The sequence below is a fragment of the Myiozetetes cayanensis genome, unplaced genomic scaffold (genome assembly GCF_022539395.1).
Source record: "Myiozetetes cayanensis isolate MyiCay16 unplaced genomic scaffold, myiCay2020 scf1, whole genome shotgun sequence".
In the NCBI taxonomy this organism is placed as follows: Eukaryota; Metazoa; Chordata; class Aves; order Passeriformes; family Tyrannidae; genus Myiozetetes; species Myiozetetes cayanensis.
The window spans coordinates 89413768-89427243 of NW_026086604.1; the positions used below are offsets into that span (position 1 = coordinate 89413768).

Here is a 13476-nt window from a genome sequence, read left to right on the forward strand (position 1 = left end):
CGAAGATTTAAAAGTGGTTTCAGGCTGTCTCGAATGCCAAGATTTAAAAGTGGATGTTGCTTTGATCCATCTAGGACAAGTCCATGAAGTTACCACTTCAGCTTACTTAAACATCACGTGGTAAGTTACATCTCAGTTGCAGTAAAGGAACTCCACCCAGAATCAGGCTCAGAGCAGAGACAGCCCCGCACACGTAGCTTTTTGCACCTGTTGTGTTTGCTTTGGAAAGGTGAGAGCTATCAGTTCAGCGAAGAGCTTAAATCCCCCAGCTTTGCACTGCCATGGCCCTCCTATAACTTGCTCTTCGTATCAGAAGTGTGTTCTTGCTCAGAAAAAGAGGGCTTCACAACACAGTGAAACAAAGTTGGTAACAACTTCATAACAGCGTTGTAACACATTGTGTAGCTGTAATGGTATTTCTTTGCTGACTAACTCTCAAAAGTTACTGCAGTGCATAACAGTGCTTGTTGAGGGCTTGTCCAGCACAAACAGATCACTGACAAGTTACCTGTACTTTCAGGCTGTTCTGAAGAGACCATATATTATCACTCGTTTCCTCTCCGTACCACTCAGCCATCCAGCTTGCGTTTACTGATGTGCACACAGTGTCATCACCGTTAACTTAGACAGAACTTGAAGTAAGCTCATTTTTGCAAGTGCTGTTGCTGTTTAAATCCCAGAAAGTTGTCATTTCACGTACATTGACGAGGGTGAGGCTGTGTTTCATATCTGGTCTGGTTTTTTGGTAATTGGGAGACATACTCTCTTTTCTTAGACATGTCTAAAAGAGAGAACACAAAGGAAAGCTTAAAACTGAGAATCCCTATGAAAGGCAATTAAAAGAAAAAGAAATTTGAAAGTTTTGCTTTTTCTCCTTGTTAACCATAGCTCATTACACCTTTTCCATTTGTTTGTTGCCAGAAGCACCCAGTACAAAGGAAAACTGCTGTTTCTTTCTAAATCATTGAATTTTATAGGACAAAAACCTTAGTGACAAAAGGAAATTTATATTTGATTCACATTTTCATCTGAACAGGCCTTGCATTAAACTCTTGCAAGTGTGCTTCCACCTGCCTTCAATGCAAGCCGGGGCCCGAAATATTTTCATCAAGGTTGTCAAAGTAAAACCACAGTCCTGCCAACCACTTCTAAATTGAATGTCGCTGCTCAGTTTAGTGGAGATAAAGCACAATCTGCACTAAAGGAGAGGACAAGGCAACAGGTAATAACTTAACAGGAACTTTAAATAATGAAGCTCACTTGTGAGATCAGGGCAATATTAAATTTCGATGAAAGCTAGGTTAATACCTGAGACTGGACCTCACCCAAGAGTAAGATACACATAATTCCACCAGAGTGGTTATCTTCACTCCACAGCTCTCCCTTTTATAACTGCACTAAAACTGGAACTGTTTCTTTAATGAAAGGTAAGGACAGATTTCTGTAGAGATCTGAAATTCTTTCAGGACACTGAGAAGAACGGGGGCATCTGTCTCTTCTGAGTGATATCCTTGCTTTCATACTTTCATCCTAACAAATTCCTACAAGATTTATCTTGTCAAACTTTAGTCTGAACAGCACAAATTACTGGCAGAATTGTCAATCTAAAAAAGAGACAGGCATAAATTTAATTGCTCCCTGAAGATACATGGAAAGCTACATTTAGTTTCAGCTAATTAGATATTCTCCAATCAACAGTTATGATTCATCTGCTGAGGAGCAAAACAAGATGGCAAATATGAAATAGGCAGCAGAAGTTAAATCTGACCTCCCAGAATGCTGGGATTGGTTTTTGTTTTATTTTTAATTACAAAGGCAGCTGGTGATGCACTGTATCAACACCCAAAACTCATGCTGTCTTGGAACCAGGAGGCACAGACTTCTGCACAAGGGGGTGTCCTCACTGCCACCACAGACAAAGCATAGTTTTGCTTCTGTGGAGTGAGCTTCCCAAGTACCTCCTCTCCCTTTCTTTCCCAGAACTAGCAGTCAGCATTAAAGGTATGGATAAAACCCCCAAGGAGGTTCTTATCCCTGTATCTTAAAATGTCTGTTTAGCAAGAAAGATGGGCGTTCACAAAAACGCCCATTGTCACCACTCCAGAGGTGTGGAAACTGAGGCAAAATACAGGTGGGCTTGAACATATCTGTCATGCCACCACACAAAGCAATGCCATAGGTGGGAAAGGGATCCCATGGACCTGTGCCTCCATCTCAGGCAAATGGTATTCCCAGGTACCAAACCAGAAGAGCTGTTGCTATACCCTTAAACTGATGGGTACTTTGCACACAGAGTAACTAGAAGCAGAAATGGGCAATGAGGTGCAGAAAAACAGTTTGAGTTAGATCAGGGTGCAGTGAAATGTTCTATATCTTTGGAACTCCATCCTGTGTTCCTTGTGCACCTGAGTTTGATCATAAATTAAGTATGAGCACCAACTTCAGCTGTGCTACAGTAGTGCTAGCACAGAAAATGAGTGGGGGTTTTTTGTTGGTTCTATTGCTTTGCTTATGAGAAAGTGAATTACTTACACAGGTAAAGAAGATGAGCAGCAAGTAAAAAATCCCAAGGCAAGTCAGCATGAAGAGCTCACCCTTGTACTTTTTAAATTTTTCTTTTTCTATTCCAGGGCAACCTAAAATGTAAAGAAAGGTGTTACATTATTCTGGTGTTTGTAAAATATTTTTAAACTGTTACCTTCGTGAAATGCCATATGGAGCATGGAACAGTTGAAGCTTTCTACTGTACCTGTTACTTTTAATGTTACTGTGCTGCTTAGATTGTGTTCTCCACTATGTTCCCCCAAAGTGCACTTATATGTCCCGCTGTTCCGGCTGGTAACATTTTTGATCCTCAGTGAAAAGAAGGTGTCATTGGAGAGCTCCAAGGACCCCCCAAGTTCTTTTGGATAATGAGATTCCACATCAAGGACTTCCCATGATATTCCTTTCCCGTCTCCAGCCATCTGGAAAACACAAATATATTTCTTTTCTTGAGCAACAGTGTCATCCTCAGTTTTAGGAGAAAGAAAATTTATAAGCCAGCTTATGGCTGAAAATGCAGAAGCTAAAGGGGGAGGGGATGACACAACCTCAAACCCATTTAATACATTCATGCTCACAATCCAAAAGTATAAAAGGGTTTTGCTTAAATGGACCCTACCTTTTTAACTAGGTACTATACAGCTATTCTGTTATAACTTCTTAAGCTGCCTCACCTGAATACAAGCCTGGCAGAGATGCAACATGATAAAAGGCAGCAGTGGAGTCTGCTCTCAATGTGCCTATGCAGAGGCCCCAGAAGAATTCAGACAGAGAGAGGCAGTCCATGGGGCTGGAGCAGAGGCAGCAAGAGGCAGCCTTACCCAGCTACTTATCTGTGGCTCTGGGGAACACAGGTCCCCAGGAGAGTATGGCAGCAGGCAGGTAAGCTCCACTGCTGCCTGTGCTTGCCCTGCCAGCACACTTTCTGACATGCAGCGGTGAGAATTAATCCTGCTGACCCAGCCAGCATGCCACAGCACAATGCCTCTGCCAGCACGGGCTGGCATCCTCCCAGTGGCCCCCCAGCCCAGAGTTCCTTGTGTGGGAATGCAGCCCTGGAAACTGCACTTCCCTGTGCCACTTTATGTGCAGCTGACCCCTGAAACCACTGTGCCTCTCTGGAGGAATGGGGGTTCTCCCTTTCCCCTTCCCTTCGTTCCACCCTTTATTGGAACCCAAGAATAAAAAATTGCTTCGACTCCTTCAGATTCAGTTGCGTGAAGGTCACAAGCAGGTTCTGGTGCACTTAGGGAGCATTTGTATGTTGAATTTCTTAATTGTAACCAGAAGAGCTACATTCCTTGGCATTACTGAGAGGCTGCTGGAGGAATGAAGTGTATTCCCAGAACAGTTCGTACTGCAGGGTGATAGGATGCACTGAAAATGACAATTGGCTGGGAACCACAAAGAAAAGAGAAATCACTAAGTTGATTTGAAAGATGGGAGACGGGTTTGAATTAGCCTGTGTCCATTCTTATTCATCGAAGTCGCTCCCAGGGATTCGAGGCAGCATGCCCTCCATGAAGGTTTCCCAAGTAATGAATTCAGTCTTTTTGTAGACCAGCAGAGCCAGAGCCAGCTCCTAAATCCAAGGCTCAGCATTTCAGCCAGACCTATAACTAATGTAAGCCAAGGACTTTTTATTATTATTATTTTATTTTAATAGACACATTTTTGGGTTGTATGTTGGTGCTTATTTTCTATCAATACAGCTACTGCATCGGGGTATAACAGTTACACTGTAAGTTATTAAAATTAACACAATTTTCTCATACAGGGGCTAGGAGTATCTGGTTTCCCTTTCATGTGTTTGCATGAGGAAAGCACACTCGGGAGTCTGGAGAGGTATATGGGCCTGCTGCTCCATTTTATTTTGCTATTTTTTACTGCCCTAAAATGGTGTAAAGCAAGCTGCAAGTTGACGAACTTTTCAGTAACTGGGGAATGACGCTAAAGCACAGAATTTCCATAATTGTAGAGATTCTTTCTCAGAAAGGTTTCAGGTTTTTTAGTGCATGAACTGAAACAGAGAGCAGTAATTCCCTGGGACTTTACATACTTTACCCAGAAAGAGGGAAGAAAGTACCTTCTTCCTCTTAATCCTGCAGTAAATTTACCCCAGCTTCTCTTTCTTAATACTCTCAGCCCCAAGAAGCTACAAGCATATATATGGTGGTTTTCAGGCTGTAGGGACTTCACTGTGCTACAGGGATTTAGGTATTTTCAGGCCCTGCACATTGTCAAACATGTGGCCCGAGGAATTCCTATACCCAGGCTGGCCTCAGCTCTGGTTACAACTCGGTCAATAGCAGTTACGTGGATATAGTTGACCTCCCTCAAATCTAATTTCTGCCACTCTCCCTTCCCTTACCATCCCCTTCCTCTGTGAAATTTAAAACTGCCCACAGGGCAGTAAGGAGAACCAGCCAGGCAGCTTTGCACTGCCCGAAATTGCAAATAGAAGGTCTGAGCTACACACAGAAAATTAGTTTTGTTTTAGGGTAGTTTTTTTCTTTTTTTAACTCACTGGTACCATAAATAATTGCTGTGTTGGGTGGCAAATGGTGCTGGAGTTCTTGTGGCTGAGATCTGGGAATGAGAAAACACTTTGATCTTTCTGTATGCAATTGTAATCAGCACTGCTCATTTAAGGGCGAAGTCAATTAAGTCCATGTATCCCATGCCTAACCATGTGCTTATTCCAAGTGAAATGTTGAGTAAACGATTTAACTTCCCTATTTGACAGGAACAGTGAGGGATAGGGTTGGTTTTTGCTTCCAAAGCTTTTTAAGGTGTTCAGTTGCTGTGACAAGCAGAATGACGGTGACCCTGGCAACAAGCCAGTCAGAATTTTGCCTTACACAGGCTCCATGTAAGGCAAAGCAGTGTCGATCAAGCTGCACTAACAACATGCCTTTCCCCAAAACAGAAGAAAAAGTTCCTTTGTGGTCTAATCTGACTCTATCACTTGTGGTGAAACTGGTGGTGACCTGGATGAGGGTTGCGAACCTTGCATTTGGTGAGGAGGAGGAGCAGGAGGAGGGGGAAGGGGTCATATGTGTGGGTTTAACTGGGGGTTTGCATGCCTCTCTTTCTTCATTAAATCTTCCCTTTACTGAAGGGCAAAGGCAAGCAAGGCAGTCTGTGGAGGTGCTCTGTGCCCAGCATCGTCCCAACATTTTTTAGGCTGCAGAGACATCTGGTGGCATTTTTCCAGCCTCTACAGGCAGCACATCCACCTCTACTTAGGTCACAGCAAGCCCTTCTCCGATGTCTGAACCAAGCATCTTTCCTCTGCAGTCTTATCTCCTGTTATCTTATTAAAAAAAAAAAAATACCCCTCCCTTTTAAAATTCTCTAAGTAGAGAGGAAACATCTGAGCAAATTTGCAGTGTGTCCCCATTTCCCAGCTGTATAAAAGGAAGTCCATGAGATGTTCAGTAAGGTCATCGTTCTGCCTTTTACTCTATTGAAGCTGACCTCTTTTCCCCTCAAACCTAATTAAAATTACAAAAATGCCATTTTGTTTGCCACCTCCTGTGAATTACTTGGCAGACTATCACTAGACAGATCATTTTGCAGTTCAAGCTTTTATGATAAACCAGCTCTAATTCATGCCAAGTGTCCTCCAGGTGATACCACAGCCCAAGGTAACTGCTGGGGGTTTTACCCAATTAATTCCACACATGCTTAGAGGGATCGAAGCAAGCGCTGTCAGTGACGGTAATCCACTTGTGTAGGGACCATGTCTTTCCTTAATCAGTGAAAAAATATTTTCTGCTCAGGTTTCATTTGTGTTTCATTTCTCTTACACTTTGCTCACAAACCTCCAAATGGAGTAGAAAAGGGAGGTGGTCTGTTCCTGCTCCCATTTTTGCTGTTAATGGCTTTACCAAAATTCAAAAGTGGGGACAGGTAGAAATTCTACTGAATCTATTTGCATAAAAAGGGCCTCGTTTCCATGCTATCTGATGTGGGTTACTGAAACAAGAATTTTTCTGGGACCTGCAAGCTGCCAGCATAATTTTGCCTATCTGCATAAAACTACCCATTAAGAAAATTAAATAATAAAAGAAATGCAAGTTTATGTTTATTGTCACATATACATTGGCCTGCAGCAATGTCTGAGACAGACTTTCAGAAATTAGCCTGGGAAAAAAAAACAAACCTAGATAAGTCTGTTGTTTTGTTTTCCATCTCCTCCATTGCAATGAGAAGAAATGCTCCTGCCAAAGGCTGATACTGTCCAACACCTTCATTAAGGACCTGGACACTGGGATAGTGTTCAGCTAGTTGCAGGTGACATAAAGATGGGAACAGTGGCTGATACACAAGAGGGTCATGCCATCCAGAGGGACCTTGATGGGCTGGAGAAATTGGCTGATGAGAACCTTGTGAAGTTCAGAAAATGGAAACGCCAAGTCCTACCCCTGGGGAAGAATAACCCCAGGCACCAGAACAGGCTGAGGACAACCTGCTGGAAAGGCCCTGGTGTCCCAGTGGACACCAAGTTGACCACGACCCGCAATAAGCCCTTGTGGCAAAGAAGGTTGATAGTTCTGGGCTGCACTTGGCAGAACATCTTCAGCAGATGCTGAAATGAGGTGATCCTTCCCCTCTGCTCAGTCCCTGCTGGGACACACCCTGAAGTGCTGGGGTCAGTGCTGGGCTCCCTGGTGCAAGAAAGACATGGGCATACAGGAGAGAGTCCAGCAAAGGACGACAAAGATGACTACTATCTTGCAGCACCTGATATATGAGCAGAGGGTAGAAGAGATTATTCAGCCTGGAGGCAACCAGGCTCAGGGTCATTTTATCAATATTGATTCAGCCTGATTGACAGGGGGATGCAGAAAACAAAGCTAGCCTCTTCCAGTGGCCTTCAGAGACAAGAGAAGAGGCAATGATTGGCACAAACTGAAATTCAGGAAATTCCACTTAACACAAGAAAAGCTTTTTTTACTGTTGAGGTGATTGGATGGGCTGCCCAGAGAGGGTGGGGAGTCTCTATCCTTTGAGATATTCAAAACTAAACTGGACACAGCCGTGAACAACTAGCTCTAGTCGCCTTTTTTTAGTGAGTGTAATTGAAAATTATTATAGTTCACAAAAGCTTGGAAACACTTGGTCTAAAGAGGTTGTGATTTTCCCACATATATTCTCTAATCAATTGACTGATTCTTATTAAGTTTCTCCTAGCCCGGAGCTTTCTGATAGGAACAGTGATGATAATACAGGAGATATTAAACTGAGATATGTTTGATTGAAAATACCACTGAGCTGATATATTCCTGTTCTCTGACTGGATGAATTATGAGAAACAAGTAGAATAATTAGACCTTCAAAATTTCAGTGCTCTTCAGCAAATATTTCTTTTTCAGAGAACTAAATAAAAGGTGGAAGAAGGAGGAGGAACACTTTTCTCAGTCCTAGCTGTCTGGGTTTTAGCCTCAGTTTTGCAAAGTGCTGCAGCACTGCATGGTAGTACCACTAAACAAAGGCAATTCGCTCACGCTGTAGTACTTACACCTAACCAAACAAATAAATTTTAAGTTTACCATTAACATGTGAGAGTGAGTAGTTGTAAAGTCTCTGCTCTCATTAAATACCTTTTCTCATTGAACTTTTCCCACACTAAGGTTATCTTCCAGGTAAATCAAAGTGCCAATATAATCCACTTTTCCCATAAAAGCAAAATTTTATTTCAAACAAAATGGTTCAGGTCCAAAACTGATGTCAGTTTAAAGGTGGAACATATTAAACATCAAATTATTTCCTTCTGAGGGTGGGATGGTTGTAAAAATGGGTTTGTTTAAAATTATACCAGGCATAATGGCCAAGTTGAAATTTCTGTTATAGAGAGCTAAAACCTACATATGGCCGGAAGGAATTTATTTTCTGAAGCAAAATATATAGAATTCTGGCCATGCCCAATAGCCATTTTTTAATGAAACACAACTAAGCTGAAACTGCTTCATAGGTGTATTTTTCAGCACAAAAGCACTTTCACATTTGATTAGTGCTGAAGGTGCATCCATATGGTTCCTATACAGTGTCATGTAGAGATACCAAAGTGAAATTTGAAAATAACGTATATAAATTGTGGGCACATGTGAATGAACTCTGAGTGCGCTGTAGAGGGGAAGAAAAAAAATGATACAAAAACCCAAAGTAAAAACATCCAAACCCCAACCCCAAAACAACAGCAAAGGAACTACGTGTACCACGTGAGCCAACTGGAAAAGCCCTTTGACTCAGACTCAGTCACACAGTTTCTTTATTATTTAGTTGGTTTGGGGTTTTGGCTTTTTTAGCTAAGGACATCCAGCACTAGTGCATGTCAGGCAAATAATTGTTTTGGTCATGAAATAATTTCCACTACTCCCTTTCTGTCTAAATCATTGATGTGATGAAGCTACTTGGGGATAAATAGATGTCTGAGGAGCATTTGACTCACTGCTTTGCATATGTTAGAAATTAGACTGAAGTAATTTACCTATGCTAATAGATCACAGGCACATTTAGCAGAAGCTATTTCCTTTGAAGGAAGGTGTAGTTAATATTAAATGTCTATAATGTTTTTTCTTATTTTGTAACATGACTTTCCACTGTAATTCTGCCCCAGGTTTATATTTTTCAGGGAAATGTTATAAAGTTAACAGATTTCTCTCCACTGAAGCACAGCCTTCTTTCCTCTTCCTCAAGATTTGTTTTAGATTAAGACTTTTCTGGCTATCACATGAACAAAATAGCAAAATATCCACTGGGACTTCATTTGTGTGTGTTTAAACTTGGTTTTCAAACTGGATAATTATCAGGTTTTATGAAGTGGTTCTCATTTTCAGTGTTCTGCACAAAGAGAAACTGTTCAGTTTTCAATAGGCCTATGAGGCAAAATGGTAAGTAAAGTTTCATTACACAGATTCTTGTCTCGTAGGTGGGCCATAGAGATTCAAACCAGTACTTCCATAGACAATTCCCAGTGCCTGAGTGCTTATGCAAAAATGACCTAGTTTTCAGTTCTCAGTTGGCAAACTTCCACACTGCTCATACACTGTTTTATGGCACGTAGGTTGCCCAGCATCCTAAAAAATGTACCACACTGTAAGACTATCATCATTATGAGTTCTCTTTTTCATGGCCACATAGTGAATGGGATGAGAGCTGCATCAGGCTGGAAGAGGACCTGGTGCTCTACCTTCTCCCCAGTGTGTGTTTGGCCAGCCTAGTTAAAAACTATTTCTAAGTTAAAACCATTTTGTCTGAGCTGACTGGCTGTGGTTCTGACTCTACACAGAACTACTTACACAGGTGACTCCATGCATGAGAATAATTAGCTCCAATGATCCTGGATGCACAACACGTGAAACACATCCATGCTATTTTTTTGCAGTGTGAGACATTAGCAAAAGTGAAGGAATTACTGAATTCAAACCTTCTTTTTTACATCCAGTTGGATTTTGTCAGGTGAATACTAAGTCCTTTAAACAATGTTTTCTCCATACATAACTGAAAAAGCGAGTACTTTTAAATTATATATATATTTTTTTTTAATCAGATTTTAACAAACTGTTTTAAAAGTACCCTTAATTGGTCTGAGCATGCAGAGATGCCAGTGGGAAGGACGGGTTCATTCACCAAACACTCATCCTATGCAAACAGCTGCACATGCAGCACCGTAATGTTGCCACCATAATTTTTTTTTAAAGCAGCAGAAACAAAGGTTAATTGCTTGCACTTACTTCACAGTTCAAAGTGACCTCATACAAAAGATTTCACCTAACAGCTGCTTGAACTTTACAGCCTGAAATTTCATACCATTTGTTGGAATTACCTTTTAATTATCCCTTTGGGGGTATATGTGGCATTTATTGATTAATCCTTCAGTAGTTGTTTCTAAATAACAGATTAATTACCAATGTTGGGTAGCCCAGTCACACTCCACCATGCCCCCACCCTCCTTTTTCACTGTTGGGTGGGGACAGCAGCACAGAGGCAGAGTGTAGCAGGGTGATGAGAAAAGATCTTCAAGCTGCTGCCTATTTTGCTACCCCCTTAAGTAGAAGTATTGCTTCTTCCAGCACAAAACACTGAGCCTAAATTTCTTCTTCCTACACCAAGTCAGGCTTTTTAGATGCTCTGCTTTTTGTAATATGGCTGCAACTGTGGCTTGGGCAAGCATCACCACCTGCCTGTCCCCACTTACCACCTCTCTGCTGGGACGAGTAATCAGAAGACTTCAGTACCATGGTTGGTGCCATTAGCCCTGAGGATTGTGGAAAGAGCTGACGATAGCTAGACTTCTCTTACTTCTTGTGTCAGCAGAGAAAAAAGTGTGAGGTCCTGTTATGCTTGACACTGGGAAGAGAAGCCTTTTCCTGAGCAAAATGGGTGAAGCGGGAAGAGCAAGGACACAATGGAGGGAAAGCAGATTGTAGGGACAGGGCAGGGGACATGCACTGGCAGTCTGGACTGTAACAGCCTGACTGCTGCAAAGGGAAGCAGCACTAGTGAGGGCTCCTGAGGAAGGGGCCCACACAAAAAGCATTATCAAATATCACCCTCCCCTGAATATGCAGTCATTTTTTCTCAGGTGGAACTGTAAATAGCTACAAGAAAACAAGGAATTTGGTCTACATGCTTTCCTTACACTTCTTCATCATGGCTTTTGACTGCTGTTTGCTGTCTGGGCCTCCCAGCTGCCATTGAACTCAGAGAAGCAAGCGCTTCTGGAGGATTGCCACACCTCAGCAATTGACTTCCAACACTGGTTTCGGGGACAATTTTCTCAAATCCAGTTAACCCCTGTATTTTTTCCTCCCCCACCCCCTACCACTTCTCCATTTCTGCTCAACTCCTCCAGGTCCACCAGACTCCATGGTTTGCATTCAGTGAGCTCTCTACCTTTCTTAGACACTGTGGGAAAAATGGAGCCTTAAACAATTAGCATGTATCTGGATGGAAAATACAGATCCTTATCCAGCTTTAGAGGCAGAAATCAAAAAAGAATAAGTTGACTTATATCCCAGCTCCCATAGTAAAATTCAACCAAGTGCATTATTCTCTCCTCTCTGTCTCTCACACGTGCTTAGTTCAGCACTTTGGAAAAAGAAGAACGACTATAGATGTTGCACTTGGTGGTGGGTTGGTATCCAGATGTTCAAAACAACTCTTTTGGGGTGCAGTTGTCATCTAGTCAGTAGGCAGATGTTCATTCTTGTACTAGCAATGAAATTCAGATGCATTGCAAGTTTCAACCACAGAAACCCTATCTAAAAACACTGTTGGTTTACCCTAGGGAATGGTTTTAAAACTATATCTGACCAAACTGCTGAGGAAGCCAAGGCTGTGGCTTTATGTTCTGGCAGAGATAAATTAACAGTTTTCACCCACCATAAATAGGGTTTTTCCCCTTCACTTCCATTGCTCTACCATCACATGGGAAAGTAATTCAACTCTGTAACCCACAAAATCTTTATTCACAGATCGATTTTCCACTACTGTAACAAGCAACAGAAGAGTTGACTTAACAGGCAACAAGAAGACCACCAAGACTGGCAGGAGTGTATGGCTGGGAGTAGGGAATGGAGGAGAACAAAACCTTCATTTTTTCCTGTTAATTTGGCTCACACTGTAAACTGAAACCATGCACTGAGATGCAAATACACAGTGCCATACAGAATGTCAACAGTCACTTCTTCCACCACTGGGCAATTCTACCTCTCTATCTATAAGAAGTTTTATCCTGAAAATGTTGAGCAGGATTTTCTGCTCATAGGTGATTGATCCATATATCCCCTCCTGCAAATAGGTGGTGAGCAGGGCTCCTGCTCTGGAGGTGGGAATTTGGAATCAGAGCAGTCAAGATTTCTATCTCTGCATCTGCCTTCTGCACACCCTGCCCTTGTGCCCAGCCCACTAGTGAAACCTTCCTAAAGAATAAATAGCAACTTCTTTTTTAGTTCTTCTATTTCAAAGTAAAAAGCAGCTCCTATTTGGGGAGGATTAACTAAGGAACATCAATGATATTGCAAGGCCTAAATGCCATTTTTTACTCTGAAGAAAATCCAGGAAAGACCCTTCTTTGGAGTAGTAATTGGCAGGCTGCCCATGGGGCATCACCTGAATTCTGATCCATGGAAGCCAGAAAAGCAGAAAAGATAGAAATGCAGGCCAAGAGCCACTCAGAGAATCACGCTCAAATAATCTGTCTACGATGGCAAGGAAAACATCTGTTTCCCGTGATCAGCTCAAATGCTCGCACTTCTGCCTTATCTCTGCTGCACTGACAGGAGAACACCTCTCCAGAAAACAACCCATTTTGTAAAAGACAAGCCAGCATCAGGTAGGAAAGCAAAGCAGACTGCTCAAGTAACTTAGGTTTTTTTCTTACTTTGTACCAAGACGCTGTCTGGTAGGCGATTGAGGCATCCTGAAGAACCTTACAGGGCAGCAGCGCTTCTTCAGCACACCTTACAGCAACGTCTGGGACCGCCACAGAAGTCCCATGGATCAAGCACCAAACTGCAAAGCACAGGTACACATCTCATTTAGAAGAGATTGCTTATGTAAATCCTTCCTGGTTTTCAAAAAAAATATCCCCACAAAATAAAGACCTGAAAGAAAAAGGCAGGGCTGCCCGCTTACCATTGCACAGGATAATGAGCAGAGCGTAGACTACCAAAGACATGGCTTTTACTGCCTCAAATCACAGAGCAGCAACAGCGTGCCTCTTTGCAGGACGGACTGTGAGAGCCGAGTGAAACTGCTACTGCTTCTACAGTGATATTTCTGAAGGCAGACTGGGGAATGCCCCAGACTTATCTTGAGGTTTTGTCACAGGGAAAATCCCTATGTGTAAGCAACAAGGCTCCTCCCCTTAAATGTGTCAGGTCACTCCTATTTCTGCAACAGCTCATGCTGCTGGCACCT

At 42.3% G+C, this 13476-nt stretch overlaps 1 protein-coding gene across 1 annotated transcript; it reads right to left on the reverse strand.

Annotated features, from left to right (window-relative positions):
* Positions 1–291: 291 nt before the first annotated feature.
* Positions 292–13243, reverse strand: CD83 (CD83 molecule). The gene is made up of 5 exons (XM_050320914.1): positions 13192–13243; positions 12938–13068; positions 2750–2966; positions 2533–2636; positions 292–781 (listed from the first exon to the last, which is right to left on the reverse strand). The coding sequence occupies exons 1-5, from the start codon at positions 13232–13234 to the stop codon at positions 623–625; spliced, it is 654 nt and encodes a 217-aa protein (XP_050176871.1). The 5' UTR covers positions 13235–13243; the 3' UTR covers positions 292–622.
* Positions 13244–13476: the final 233 nt, after the last annotated feature.

Excerpts from the sequence above, each read along its gene's own strand:
- CD83 (XM_050320914.1), bottom strand. The coding sequence starts at position 13,234 with ATGTCTTTGGTAGTCTACGCTCTGCTCATTATCCTGTGCAATG. Across the intron at positions 13,069-13,191 it reads GCTCATTATCCTGTGCAATG|TTTGGTGCTTGATCCATGGG; the intron begins GTAAGCGGGCAG and ends TGTGCTTTGCAG. Across the intron at positions 782-2,532 it reads TGCTCATCTTCTTTACCTGT|ACATGTCTAAGAAAAGAGAG; the intron begins GTAAGTAATTCA and ends TCTCTCTTTTAG.